The sequence below is a fragment of the Numida meleagris genome, chromosome 9 (assembly GCF_002078875.1).
Source record: "Numida meleagris isolate 19003 breed g44 Domestic line chromosome 9, NumMel1.0, whole genome shotgun sequence".
NCBI classification, from domain to species: domain Eukaryota; kingdom Metazoa; phylum Chordata; class Aves; order Galliformes; family Numididae; genus Numida; species Numida meleagris.
The window spans coordinates 13,374,113-13,388,790 of NC_034417.1; the positions used below are offsets into that span (position 1 = coordinate 13,374,113).

Below are 14,678 nucleotides of genomic sequence, written 5' to 3' on the forward strand. Positions count from 1 at the left end.
GTTGGCTTATTGCATTTCCATTGATCACACAGACAGGGAGATTCAACAGAGACAAGTCATCTTTTCTTTTGCTCTCATTTCTGCCCTCCCTCATACTCATTTGAAATCAAATGACTTTTAATCGAGGCTGAGGTCACAACAGTTTCTCATTTACATATCACTAGTAACAAATTCATGCCTTACTTTTCACTCACTAAACTGCTTTAGAAATAAATGTCACGTTTCTATCCAAGATACACCACACACTGTGCCTTCGAAAAACTTTAGGAACTTTTTTCCCCGATTCTATCAGGCAGGCTACCTTCTGGTTTAACTCAGCCCTCCTTTAACATTGCTCTGTGCTGAGAGGAGGCTCACTTGACAGCCCTGTGCATTTAATATTTAAGCCTCTTGCAGCCTCTATAAAGCTTTCTTGTTTTTCCTAAATCCTTTGCAAACTCCCTATCAGATATGTCTGTGCAACTTCAAGCACAAGAAGTTTGTATCTCAGTTTACAGCCAGCAAAGCAGCTCCATTCACCGTTACTTTCACCATTTTCAAGTAGGAAGAAAGTCAAAGGTCAGGATCCAGGACTGCTATCAACACTATCATAAGTCTGACCACTGATTTACTAAGTGCTGGTAGACTCCGTTGCATAAAACATTATAAATCTGATGGCACAATGTAAGCAAATTTGGGTTGAACATACTAAAGGAAGAAGAGAACAAATCATTAGACATTGATACAGCCTGATGTCCAACTGGTTTTAGATGTTACTCTGATTATCTAGGAAATGTCTGAAGTTCTCCTCCATGGAGATCACTAGGAGTTCTGCCATTGACATTAGTCAAGGTAGAATTTTTCCCCACTGTCTAAAGATTCAAAACCCTGCCTCGACCTGTGGTGCCTATTAAAATCCCATCAGCGCTTCTCAGAGTAGGAAGCATTAGGTGTAATGCTCAGGGCAGTTATACTCTCTTTCTTTAAACTGTCTTCAGATTTTTCTTCTGCCTTTCCTGTCTTGGAAATGATGTGTGTATAGTAGAGCATTGTTAAAACAGTAGTTGAATACTTGCTGGCTACGTTCTATGAAATGTAGAAGGATTAGTATAGAGCTTGGAAAGAATAATGACTTGAATGTCTTACTAATTGTTATTTGTAATATTGGCTCTTTCCTTAAGGGTCTTTTTGGATCCTTAACCACACATGAATGCTGTATAGATGAGGATTGCTCCCTAGTGGGAGAAATAAGGTGGAGCATGGAACCCCTTCCACGAAAGCAACAGGTTTGGGAAAGGAACTGAAAGAATTCACCATTTGAGTAAATGGAGAATTATGAACAGCTAAATATAATTACCAGAGTTCAAACAGTGTACTTAAAAAGTGCCAAGAGGCTCCTGTCTCTGATGCATTCAGTACAAGTACAGTCCTTCCCACAAAATCTAGAACCTCATTTGATATGAAATTTAGGTCTTCTAGCTCACAGTCAAAGCCATGGCCTGAGCTCATAGATTAGCTACCTTTGGCTGTCAGTAACAGGAAACTCCAAGTGCAAAATTCTCAGTGCAGGCTCTTAAGTTTAGCCAAGCAAATGCTCAGACAGACTTCAGCAGAGAGTATATGACTCCTAATATTCATGTTAATTACCTTAGACCTACTGTGAATACCATTAGAAATAAGCACCCTGTATCATCTCAAAAATACTTCTTCCTTCAGCTCAATGCTTTTGGCATTAGACTGGAATTTCTTTTTATTTCACTGTCAAATGAAACCTCATAGCAAGGAATCTACTTCCCTGGCATGGAAGATTAAAAGAGTGACGGATTGTGGAAAGATTTAACTGAGAAGAAACTCAGAAGCATGGCTACACTCATGTTGCAGAAGGTTTGAAGAAAGCTGGCAATACCAGACAGCAAGAAAACAGCACTCTCTCTTTATTCCTCCAAGCTCATGAGACATACACTAGAAGGAGGGTGGCACGTAGTTCTTTGAAAGGTGTACTCACTTTGTAGAGACCGTGGCTGCAGCCGCAGTACGTGCTCTCCATGGTGTAGCTCCTCAGCACACCCATTTCCTGCCACACCACCACCCGGGCTGTCGACTCCCGGGACTTTTCTACAAGGAAGCTGCAGCTGCTCATGACAAATGCAGGGGCCACTTTGTCCAGGATTTTAGGAAGAGTCTATGAGAAAGTATCAGCAATGAGAAAATGAATTGAACAGATGTACATGCATTTATATCACTCACACATCCACAAAGAGACCTATGGTTTTTAAAGTGCGTATCACCAAATCTGTAGAAACTGATAGTTCCAACTAGTGCCAAACTGGATTCATTATGTTCATCCCAAGTGAAATCCTCATATTCTAATGTTTTGTTGTGGTTTTTTTTTTTTGTTGTTGTTGTTGTTGTTTTTTCCCAGTCACAGACAAAAATGCTAGAAGTACATTTAGTGTATCCCATCCAAAATGAAATATTTGCTCATCCAATAGTTTTGGACTGCTGAAATCACTCACAAAGTTTTATTTTCAAGCTGCTTCAACATTAACTACATTTTCCTGTTCTGCCTAGAGGGCTGCAGTCATTGCTCAGTACACAATGTTTCCATTCTCTCCTTTCCAGCTCCTCCCATTATGCATTCACAATTTGACATGGGATTCAGCTATAGGAGGAATTTGGTTCAAACATCGCACACAGCAGAGAAGGGGAATGTGTAATCCCACTGAAGGTCACAGATAATTATAGGAAAATAGAGCTTAACACTGAACTATCTTGCATTGTGAAATAAACCAAAATATTCTCATCTGGGATCAAATGGTACATTTGATACACTTTGTGTAGAAAATCACAATAAAGAGGAAATATGAACATTCTGTAAAATCATATCTTAGCTCCAAGTGATTTTCTTATTCTAGAAATCATTTTTCCCAACAACAGCCTATAAATACTCCTAATACACTGCAGTATCAAATATTTCTATCAATGTGGATGCACCACTTATTCACGATCTCTGTAGAAATATATACTAGATATATTAACACTAGGTATGCTGCGTAGAAAGCGGGCTTTTACATACATACACACAAACGTGCATATAAATTTTAGTGCTTGCATACTGGTATATGCCCAAAGACCATCTGGTCCATCTAGGGAATAGCAAGTAAAATAAGAACATTCATTATTTCCTTGACGACAGCTTTCTTAAACTTCTGAATGGAACGGAATCATACAGATGATGTTTCTGCTCATCGCTAATGGCATTTTCCCTTGAATTTCATTCAGTTTGGGCGGTGAAAGCCAACCAGCTAATTTCACTTTCCAATAACAATCAGTGAAACTGATTGATTCTGAGCAATTCTAGTTCCACTCTGTTGAGCTTTACGTCATAGCTCTGTACAGGAATATTTGGTTTCATCAAAATTGAAAGAGTAATGTTTAACAGTAGGCTTTCTCTTAAAGCGTGACAGATGCAAATGATAAATCTTTGGCCTAAACTATTCTGCAACACCCACTGCAAACATCTTAACCATACACACCTCTGTAATAAAAAAGTAAATGTTATTTTCAGTATATCCTATCTACAGCTGTGAACGGACCCTATCAGTTCTTTAAGGTACAGACCTATAGATTCATAAGGTCCAGAAAAAACTGAGATGAAAACAGAAAACTGGAACAAAGTGAGAGATTACATTTCAAATCTGAGACCAGCATGAGCCTAACTGTTAAGTCAAGATCTCCAGTGTGCTATTAAGAGCTACAGAATTCCTTTTCCTGTGGGAATACTGAACAGAGGAATCTTTAAAATTGATTACTTGCTCTAGACTCAACATTCAATGCTTCTGAATTGCCTTCAAAGTACAATTCACTGCAAAATATTATGATTCCATGCAGCACTTCCACGTTTTCCTGGAGTTGGGTTAAACAGGAATTAACAAAATACAGCACAGTCAGTTCACCCAAACAATTATAATCCCGAGCACAACCATTAGATCCAGTTAAACTGTGCGTGAAGGTCCAGATAGTTTTCATTCTGCCCTTATCTGAAACAGCACACAGATTTTTGTAAATATATATTATGAAGTACCATAATCAGATCCCTACTTCAGTTTAGTTTTTAAAAACAATTGAAATCATATGCATAATCAATCTTTTACATCTGATTACATAAAAACGCTGGCAGGTAACAGTAATGTCTCTGTAGTCAGGACTCATTTCGAAGCATTAGCAAATCTGAATTTAATATTCTTTTCATTTTACCAGCTTTCACTGGATTTTACACTAATAGTCCTTTCTTCTCTACTTTTCTCATTAATTATCTTTCATTTGTATTTTTGGGAGGGTGAAAACACATCTTTTCAAAGGATTCTTTAATGATTAGTATAACTGCATTCCCTGTCTCTCATACAGTTGGATTTAGCATGCACAACAGTAGGGGTGCTGCCCTTCATGCAGGACCCTGTCTTTAATCCTCCATTTGGACAGAATGGAATTAGGATTCTTTACCGATGTCCCTTCAGAGATTGCTGTCATAGGGGCCTGGAATGGTGATTAAAAGGAGAAATCCTGACATTGGGTTTTGCGATGTCAATGCCATGCAAGTCATCTGAGGCCAAATATTAGAAGATAACAATGACTCTTTCTCCCATGAATCGTCAAGGGCTACAGTTGAGTCAATGGTCTATGAGACACAGGCTGTTATGAAATCACCATTTTCTAGAGGTATTTTGCTCATGTTTTTGGGAAGTAAATCCATCGTGGAGGCCACGATCATCCCCAACTACTCACAAGAGGAAGAAGAGAAACTTCCCATATTGTGCAAAAGAGAGAATTCTAATCACAAAATCTTTCGTCTAGGCCACAGCAGATTCTTGGACAGCCTTGGAGGCTTGCTTTTGGTTTCTTCATTGCAGATTCAAGACAGGCTCCAGATGCCGAAAGCAGCATTTGAATTCTGTTTGTGTAACAGCGAGCTATCCTCAGCTTTTTCAAGCTCTCTGAATTCAAACACAAGTGACGTCCTGATTGTAAGCACCCTTCCTGCTTTCCTTGTGAAACAAATGTTTCCACAGGGACCGCTCACGAGTTGAGGGGGAGAAAAGCACATATACACTTGGAACTTATAAAACACAGAAATACAATATTTCTATTAGTTAGTGGCTGAAGATAATAAAACAGGATCTTAATAAAATGAAATAGACATCCACCTATTGACAATATTCTTGCTGATATCTGGTGCATGAAGGTACTAAGGTACTTTAAGTTTTCTGGACCTCTACTCCTCTGGAGTAAGAGAAGTTTGCAGCTACCTACAGAACTTGTGATCTGACCTCATCTTAAAGAGCAATGTTGGTGCACATACATACCAGCAATCACAGAAAGGAACTAAGTGGACCTACCCTGTAGCCAACATCTTCTGTGATAACTGCTGTGTCAACCATGCAGCCTGCTTGCCACAAGGTCTCCTTGATGCTGCAACCATAGAGGAACACATTCTTTTTCTGGGAGTGGCCATGGTAGTCACAGAATACCTAGGGAGGGAAAAAAGGCAAAATCCTGAACACCGAAGTAAGTTTCCTGGTTCTTCACAACAGACATTATATAGTGAAGATTAACATATTTTTTTCACTTCAGACAAACTCAGAACTCGGGCCATGCCTATAACCAGCGTCAAACTTCGTTAGTCAGCTCTATCTTGCTTTATCTATTAGATCTGACACGATCTCATGAATCCATTGTCAACACCAGAGCATTTCTGTTTGCAGCAGAAATAAACATGACACCTGTGCAAGATTCCATGCCAACTCAGGAACCTGAGAGTTCATGGTAACTTATGATACAACAGAGCAATTTGTCAGGCTCCTCTGACTTCTCAACTCTAGCATTATCTTCAGGAGATTTAAAAACTGTACCTTTCCCCAGTAATTAATCATCACTTTGGCGTCTTTAAATTCAGAAACCATGCTACATAATTTTCAGGAAAATGTAATTGTGCAATTGTGTAAAAATCTATCGTTATGTGGTCAGACCTTCACATGAATTCCTGGACATCAAGCACAGAGCATTATCTATCTTCATGACAAATAATCTCATTCCATACTACCTAATATATCTATCTAATCCATCTCCCGTGTGAGCTATCATATAAACTAGGTACAAGGCACATTCCAAGTTTTAATGGAAGTTTTGATTGCCTTCATAGTCAGATATCAACTTCTACAGAAATGAAAATCACGATTTAATGACCCAAGAGGTAAATATTGACCCAAGTGTTAAATAATAATCAATCTCATTGCCCTCTGAGATATGAAGTCAATACACACACTGCTGTTACATATATTCTCCATGTCTTTATCAGGAAAATTCAGAAATCTGTCAATGAAAAGACAAGAATTTCTAAAGAGGAGGAATTGGTTCGTTTTAAAACAATATTCAGCGCTGATTAGAAAGGAACTTCAAGATCTCATTTAAACAGTTTTCTGAGGCATACGTCAGAGACAAAGGGACAGGTGTCAAAAGGTAGGGAAGAACTATGGATCAATAAAAAATAGATGAGGGAGAAAAATATGCATTCTTACATAAACATAGACAGGAGGGGAGAAACAGATGGAGTAGATGAACTTCTTCCACCAACTGTTAAGGCAAGTTTTACCCTAGTATGCTTATTTACTAGTTATACAGTAACTAAGTTTAGCTGCAGTCAGTCAGGAAGTTTAATTATCTAGGAACTGAGCATTTAAATTCTTCCAGCTGCTCTGACAAGCTGCACACTGACTGGGGATGCTATGGCACACACATGCAAAGATTCATCGCACTGGTCCGACCTAGCTGGACAATTCTAGTCACAGAATATCCTTAGTTGGACAGGACCTGCAAAAGTATTATCCAGTCCAACTCCTGGCTCCACACAGACCACCCAAAATTCAAAGCGTGTACCTGAGAGTGTTGTCCAAACACTCACTGTACTTTCCCCACCAGACCCTCCCCTGAGGCAGCTCCATGCCATTCCCTCAGGCCCTGCGGCGTCACCAGAGCGCAGCACTGCCCCTCTGCTCCCTGTGAGGAGCTGCAGGCCGCCATGAGCCTCCACTCAGCATCTCTGCTCCGGGCCGAACAAACTGAGCAACTCCAGCAGCTCCTCACACACCTTGCCCGCCAGACCCTTCATCATCTTTGTAGCCGTCCTTCAGATTCTAGTAGTTTTATGTCCTTCTTATCTTGTGGCACCAAACCTGCGCGCAGCGCTCGAGGTGAGGCCTCACCAGTGGGAGCAGCCAGGCTGTGTGCATACATGCAGGGCTTATGCAGCCCCTGCACTGCAAGCAACCGCCTGAAGCACAGGGAATCACCCCACAATGGCCGCTTCCAAACAGCTGCATTTACTGGTTCTTTTAATGACAGGCATTTTTCCAGTTAGTGCTCCATCTATGCTTTCAGCAATACATAGTCATAGATTAGTTTAACCACAGGTACCACCTAGAATTTACTCCTATGAATATCAAGGAAGATTTTATAGCTGTGGTTCTATTTCAAGGCAGAGATCCCAGCTCAACTGGGTATCAATTACCTGCCAATTTACAGAATTACTAACATGCAAGACGCATATATTATTACCTAAAAGATTACTTATCGGAAACCACACAGGGATGATCAGCTGCTCAGATAGCTGTGCTGCCTGATAAGTAGGAGGTCTATAATTCAGCATCTCAAGAAACCTGCCAGTGAGTCCTTAAATGACAAGTCTGGAACAAGCCTTCCATATTAGTAAAGGATTAAAAAAGCCAGGCTCCGTAACACCATTTCATGCCCCGGGATGTATTGCGGTTTGCCACCCACCTCCATGGCAGAGAAGTCAGTGCTACTGGAAATGTTTCCATTCCATTTGCACATTGCACAGACCTACATTTTAATTAACTTTGCTGAATATTGCAGTTATTCTCAATGTATATGACAAATCTTTTTTTATAGTACATTCTTCTGCCTCATTTTTATGCTACAGAGTAGCTTAAGCCTCCCCATTTAGCCAAGACAAAACTGTATTTTGTAGCTATAACACTCAATGCAGAACATTTATTGGGTCATGTTTGAGCAATCACAAAGCAAACTAGGGACCTTCCTATCCTTTTTTCTCTAGTCTGTCCTTCTTGTATAGCTGGGACACACACACAGTCAAATTTCAAGCCTTGCGCTCACTGGGGTATGACTCAAGATACACATGCAAATTTTTATCTATTTAAAGTTATGTGCCAGCATTGAGCATCATAAAGGTAAGGACTGCTTTCAAACTCAAGAACAATCCCCCTCATGACTCACAGAATCAGGAAGCTTTTAAAACAAGGGAAAAGCAAAATAGAAAATGGAAGCAAAAAACTCTGTTAGAAAACAGAACATTTTGATATTTATTTATTCTTCAAAATCTCCATTTTTCCTTAGTAGCACTGCGAGAGCACTCGATCTCAAAGTCTTGAGGCAGACACATCTAGGATTTTTTGCTCACAAAATGCTACATCCTTGCAGTCAGATCTGTTTCCAATCTTGATAGAATACCTTTGAAAGCAAACACTGCTTTGTGTCTCCTGGTCCCTAGGAGCTTCTTTCTGTCCCCTCCAAAAGTATCTTGCTCTTCACTGCAGCTTGCTCTCTCTGTATGGGCTGCACTTTCCTGTTGCATACTGCAAGTGCATTGTCAACCATAACTTGCAAACCATAGCATTTTCTCAGCACAAACGCTCAAGGGGAAAGGAACATCCCTTTTCCACTCAGTCCTGGTTGCTCCCAAGCACAGTTCTCTCATACTCCCACTGCTCTCAGTTGAAAAGAAATCCCCTGCAGTGGAGAGCTGCAATGCCACAGTGCATCCAGCCCCTTCTTTTACTAGGGTTTCCAGAACCACCAAGAGAAGCAGTTAGAAGGCTGTTTTCTATGGTTCAAGTTAACAATTAAAAGTAAAATGGTCTTGGTTTGAAAGGCTGTTAACTTTAAAGTTCTTTCCTTTTCTATTACAAGCAGCTTTTCTTTGCTTTGAAGAGACTGCTTGTGCATCCCCAGGATAAATGAAACTAAATCACTCCACGGAAATCATTTGGCTATCAATGAACTTATCTTCATGGGACCTTGGCAGTGGGTGCAGGGCAGAAGAAGCCCAGCTCTCTTCTGGAGGGAGGAAAAATGCATTTGTGAGCATGTACAGACCAAAATCGATGTACTCTTCGAAGGCAAAGAAAAATCAGTTCACCACGTCTAACATACAGCCTGTGAGTGAGAGAGATGATAGGATCTACAGTCTTACTTCAAGATCGAATCTTGCACTGCGTGTATGTTCAACTTTATGCATCTGGATATGACAGGGATGGTTCTGATAAATTTAAATACAGAAGACCCAATAAGATTAGCATGATAAAACAAAACTGATCAGACGCAGCTCAAAACCCAAAGAAAATGTTGGTGAGTAAACTCATAGCTGCAAATTGAACTTCCATTAGATCCCTTGGAGTGCAGAGCTGAACATCAGGGCTGTTGTCTAGGCCAAAAATAGCACATTTCCACAAAAATTCACTTAAATAAACTCACAGATATTTTCACCTCGTCTGAGGATTTTCTCATCAAGACCAGAGGGAACTGTGCATCACTGGACATTTTCTGCCTGACTGGGGCTATAAGAAGCCAACTTGCCAGTCTGCCCATCCACTTCCATTCTGTTCAGTGACATTTGAAACTTTCTGTGTTTTTTATTGTGAAGTCTCAGAACTCTTCATTCTGCTGGGCAACAAGACCGAGCAGATGGGGACAGAGCCCAGACATATCCCAGTAGTACAATTTCTCACGAACTTCTGTCAGACCCCCAAAAAATCATTTTCTTCTCACTAAAGCAGCAGGGAAGTTCAACCATTTTGAAGACTAGCTCCTGTGTTTTTGTGATTGCACAGATTGCTCCACCTTGGGCTTTTGCGCAATCCGTTCAGACTACTCCTTTACAGAATTTCTCCTGTCATTGCCAGAAAGATAGCAATAACCTGCTACAAATATCTAGCTTAGTCAAAGTACTTTGAGGATACTAAGGAGCTTTAAGGAATTCATATTCAAATTGCAGGTGTGCAAAGACTCTGAAGGTTGGAGTTGTTGGTTAGAAGATTCAGTAGAGAATCCAAGACTTTCAAAAACACTCCTGAACGATGGAGGTATAACAGCATAGGATACCTTCCACATCTCTCTAGCTCTAAAACAAGGCTGCTCACATAACTGCAATAAAGAATCTACACACAATAACCCACAGAAGATACTGGAAGTTACTCACCACAGGAGCCCGGCCGATGCTGCGCAGGTAATACAGAAGACCTTTGGTGTGGTAAATTGTTGGATGAAGCTGAGAACTGGGCGTCAACCACTGTCTGTTCAGATCATCTCCACTCAAGGAACAACGGTGGCTGAAATCACAAAGCAACACATCACAAACCCCTGAAATAAAAGCTGATTTCCAAAGAGTTTCTGATTCTGGCAAGACCTGGCATAAGGACTGGGAATGTCAATTAGAATACAGATTGAAGATTTTTAACATTGGGTTGGAATGAATCAACAGTTGGTACTCTTCAGAGGTGCTTACAGCATGCAAATTTTATCATTTTCTTTCCTTCCAGAATTCACACAGCTACAGCCCTGAAAATAAATGCAGATTTTCCTTTACTGAAGTACATACACAATCAGGACTACTTACAAACAAAGTATCTTCGGAAATGCTCTAAATTCTGTGCTATCTACAAAGCTCACCCAGCTTACATGCAGCAAAGGCTTCTCAAAACCTCCACAGCAAATAAGTACATCCAACTCCTACTCATTCTAATTGAAGACAGGTGCTTGAATCTCTTCGACCAGTCTGAAATATGTATGCACTTAAATGAGATGAGCTGGATATCTCATTTAAGCTCCTCCGCTCATGAGAAATGTAGCTATGTGAAGCACATCAAGAAGATCTTGATGCATACTACATCATTATGTAGAACAATTACCTAGATTCACTGCAAAGACTGAATAAAAAGCTAAATAAGGATCCTAGATTTGCACTGAGAAAGTGTTTTCATTAGTTGGCTTGAAAATATTCTGCTCCTGACTCAGTGATCAGGGAAAAATTCTGCAGGATATTTGATTGTATGGAGCAGTACATCATCGCACAATTTTGCAAAATCTGACTAATTTCCCTCATTAGTGACTGTGCGCAGTACAGAGCCTAATTATTTTAAGTACTGGGCAAATGTCTAGCTACAGAGTAGCATCCAGCTTTGCTGTTCTAGCCTCCTAGTAACAGAGTAAGTACAAACATATTCCTGGGGACACAATCTGGTGGTCTTTAGGCAGAATCTTGCATTGCAACTGGGGCGCACTGCATCCAGCAGCTTCAAAATTATTAATGCCTTGCAAATTATGCTTGCAGAAAAAGGGTCTTAAGGCTGGAATACTTGAAAAAATACTAGGTACAATGGAGAACTGATTAAGAAAGGAAGACAAAGAAACAACAAAATTCACTAAAAATGTCTTATGTTTTTAACGTAAGAAAAACAAGGTCTCTGATGCCATCTTGGGGTTTCTGGCAACATCACAAGAATCATTCTGACTACTCTAGTTCCAGTGTTACTTGAATTCCCCTCTTTCTTCATAACCCATAGTTGCTACATTGCTCATTCTGACAATTGGAAAATATTAGCAATAGCTAAAGCACAAGAAGTCACTGAATGCTTCTGCCAAAATCCTGTGTGAAAACATGATCACCTCTGTTATGTTTCTTAATAGTTCTTCAGGCAAAGTTACCTGCAGTCTCACCCCTCCTGACCTGCAGGACAACAGATGCTCAGCTGAGATTTACAAGTGTATTTCTGCCAAGAACTTGTGTGCATACACAGTTTCCTTCCAGCAGATATAATTCCATTTTAAAAGTCACTAAACTAAAAGCCCTTTTGTAAAATAAATAAATAAATTACTTTTCCAACAGAACATACAAAGAAATACCACGTTCTCTTCGAAAAGGATACAAGAAAGACTCCTCATCAACTCTGTTGTATTGCAGCATTTCTCACTGCAGTGTCTGGTTTTGCTATGGCCTGTGGACTGGAATGTAGTATTGGCACACAAGCACAGCTTCCACACTGACATGTCCGTAATTCACAGCACCCTCACTCTTTGGACAGCCTTCACTCTGCTCATGATGCAACTCACCAATTCTATTGTTCTGATAAAAATGGAGACTTTTCCTAGAGGAGATGCTATGATGGTCCAATTGCCCCATGCCATTCACAGGCAAAGCTGTTATTTACAAAAGGGAAGGAAGGTAAAATCGCAGCAAGTAGGCAAGAACTGGGAGGCAAAGTTCAGTTTTGTCCCTCCAGTGATTAACATCTTTGCTCATTTAAATGACCTTTAAATATTAGCCCTCTGCCTGGCAGCTTGTAGCCACAGCTCTAAAGGAGATGCAGAACTTAATTAAATTATGAGACACCAATTTTTCCTATCTCACTCTCCCCCTCCAATCATGCTGTTAAAGGCTGTTTATTTTTGTAGATCCCCACCAGCTCTGTCCCCTAGTTCCTTTCCTTCTTCTCTTCCTCTCCTAATAGCGATGACATTCACAGATAATGGTTTTGTCCGTTATGCTTTGCAACCAAGGGTGAAGGTAAAATATTAAGCTGATCTCAAGTGCTGATAGCAAATAAAGGGACTGGAAAGCTGCGACTGGCTTTCTACATTTGGCAGGATTTAATGAAATTCACTTCTCAAATCAAAGGCATTTCTCACAACGTAGTTCCAAGCTATTATATTTGCTTTAAATGCTTTATGTCTTCTCTCCTTTGCAGCATTAGTGAGACTACCTGACAGCCTGGATGGGACTACCAGCAGCTCAAACCAAGTGATGAAAGTGTTTGCCATAAGGAATTCCAATAGAGTAAAGAAAACCCCACCTCTGTCTCTATACAGATTGCCTGTAATTAAATTGTATTCTCTTGTTCACAAATCTGATGCTTTGGATTGAACTTTTGTTATAGTTCTGCCTCCTTTTCTACCTTTAAACAGTTCTTCCATGTGGGTCAGCATTTGGGACAGCTGTTAGCTGCCTTTGGGGTACTGCTTGGCTACCAGAGCACAACAAAAATAAACTGATACTATTTCCCTGTTTGTTCTACATGAGAACTAAAGTGGCTCCATTAAACATTTCAGCCACAATCTTTCAGTGATGTGATCCATTATGGCCACTGTAAAAAGGATCAGTTCCACAATTTAAAGTGGTCTGTGCAAATACCATGTGTCTCTCCCACTAGGCAAGACCAAACACTTTTGACCTTCTCCTCCAAGCAGACTCTAAGGCTGTAACGTTTCTGTAAGTAGCTCTAGAATGACTCAGGAAAAGCTATGGAGCTGGTGGAAGATAGGATCCTCTAAGCATAACTAAGCTGTTCTAAAAAGGTACATAGCCAGAAAACACTGCCACAGTGATACACAGCAAGGAGTTCAGCACTCATGATTTTCTGAAGAAAGAAACAGTTGTGCAGTCTGTCCTTCAGATATACTGTTAGTGCCACGCAGCCCCAGACAATGAACAGGAAGTATTCAAGCCCAGACCCTGGAGCAAAGATCTGATGGAACACGCACAACTCTCCCGTGACTGACTGTGAGCATAGAAAATTCAACTATAGGTGAATTTGTTGATGACTACTGGTTTCAAATATCACTTATATGTCATCAGTAATATTCCTGCATCTCTACAAGCCTCACCTCTAAAGATGTACAAACACAGGCAGTCATCCAGAACTGCAAATGGGAGAACTACTCTACAAAACCTGGATCCTTAACATCTCAAGTTGATACACCACAGTCATAAAGATGAGGTTGAGTTTCCTCTTCTGAATCCACAGGCAGTAAATGCACTTCTAAGAGAAGCATTGGACTCGTGCTCTGAAGGCAGGGACACCTCACAGGGAGTTAATGAGAAAGAGGTTAAGTTGCTAAAGCACGGACTTATTCAGTTAAAAATAGAATGATATTTTAAGTCTGTTTGCAATTGTAAGACCTTGCTTTTAATCTTGAACCTCGAAGTTTGACATCAAGTTTTACTGAAGATACATCTTATTTGTTGTCTTACCCTTAGGCCTGCTTGGCTTAAGTGCAAAGCAAAAGACCTTGAGCACCTCAGCTTCCAACTTCACTAAATTCTGAAATGTGTTTGGACTGGGAGACACTACCTACTCCCAACCCAAGGCTGATATGGTCAATAGAACCCTTCAGTTGGCTGCAGTAAGACTGGATCAATGTCCTGCACAGAAAGAAAAATGAGAGGGGGAAAAGAGAGAAGGAAGGGGAGAGTACATGGGAGGAGAGGGGAAAAAAAGAAAAAACCCACCAAAAAAAGCCCCATAAAAACAAAAGGGAAAAGGAAATCTGAAATAAAGATGGGGGGGGGATAAATATAACACAAAATATTAGACAAGGAAGAAAGCGAGAAATGGGGAGAGAGGAAAGTCACTCTTTAAAGAAAAGATGTTGCTGTGCTTGGAAGATAAAATGATTCAAAATCTCCTGTCCATTTCAGATAAATGGAAAGACAGGGCCCATCATATCAAATGAATGATGTCAGGACTGATAATAACAGCACCTGGGGCACAGTGAACTATGAAATCTAAAGGGATGCATTGTATTTGATATGTAGAGAGCAACATCACCAT

The 14,678-nt window shown here is 40.3% G+C and overlaps 1 protein-coding gene across 4 annotated transcripts in view; it reads right to left on the minus strand.

The window, feature by feature from the left end:
* The window catches only part of AGBL1 (ATP/GTP binding protein like 1), a 271,623-nt gene that overhangs the window by 123,445 nt on the left and 133,500 nt on the right, over window positions 1-14,678 (minus strand). For all 4 annotated transcript variants that reach the window (XM_021407578.1, XM_021407577.1, XM_021407579.1 and 1 more), the window contains exons 19-21: window positions 10,271-10,400; window positions 5,376-5,507; window positions 1,985-2,161 (exon numbers count right to left, since the gene is read on the minus strand). In XM_021407578.1, the coding sequence (XP_021263253.1) occupies window positions 1,985-2,161; window positions 5,376-5,507; window positions 10,271-10,400 (439 nt within the window). The remainder of the gene's footprint in view (window positions 1-1,984; window positions 2,162-5,375; window positions 5,508-10,270; window positions 10,401-14,678) is intronic.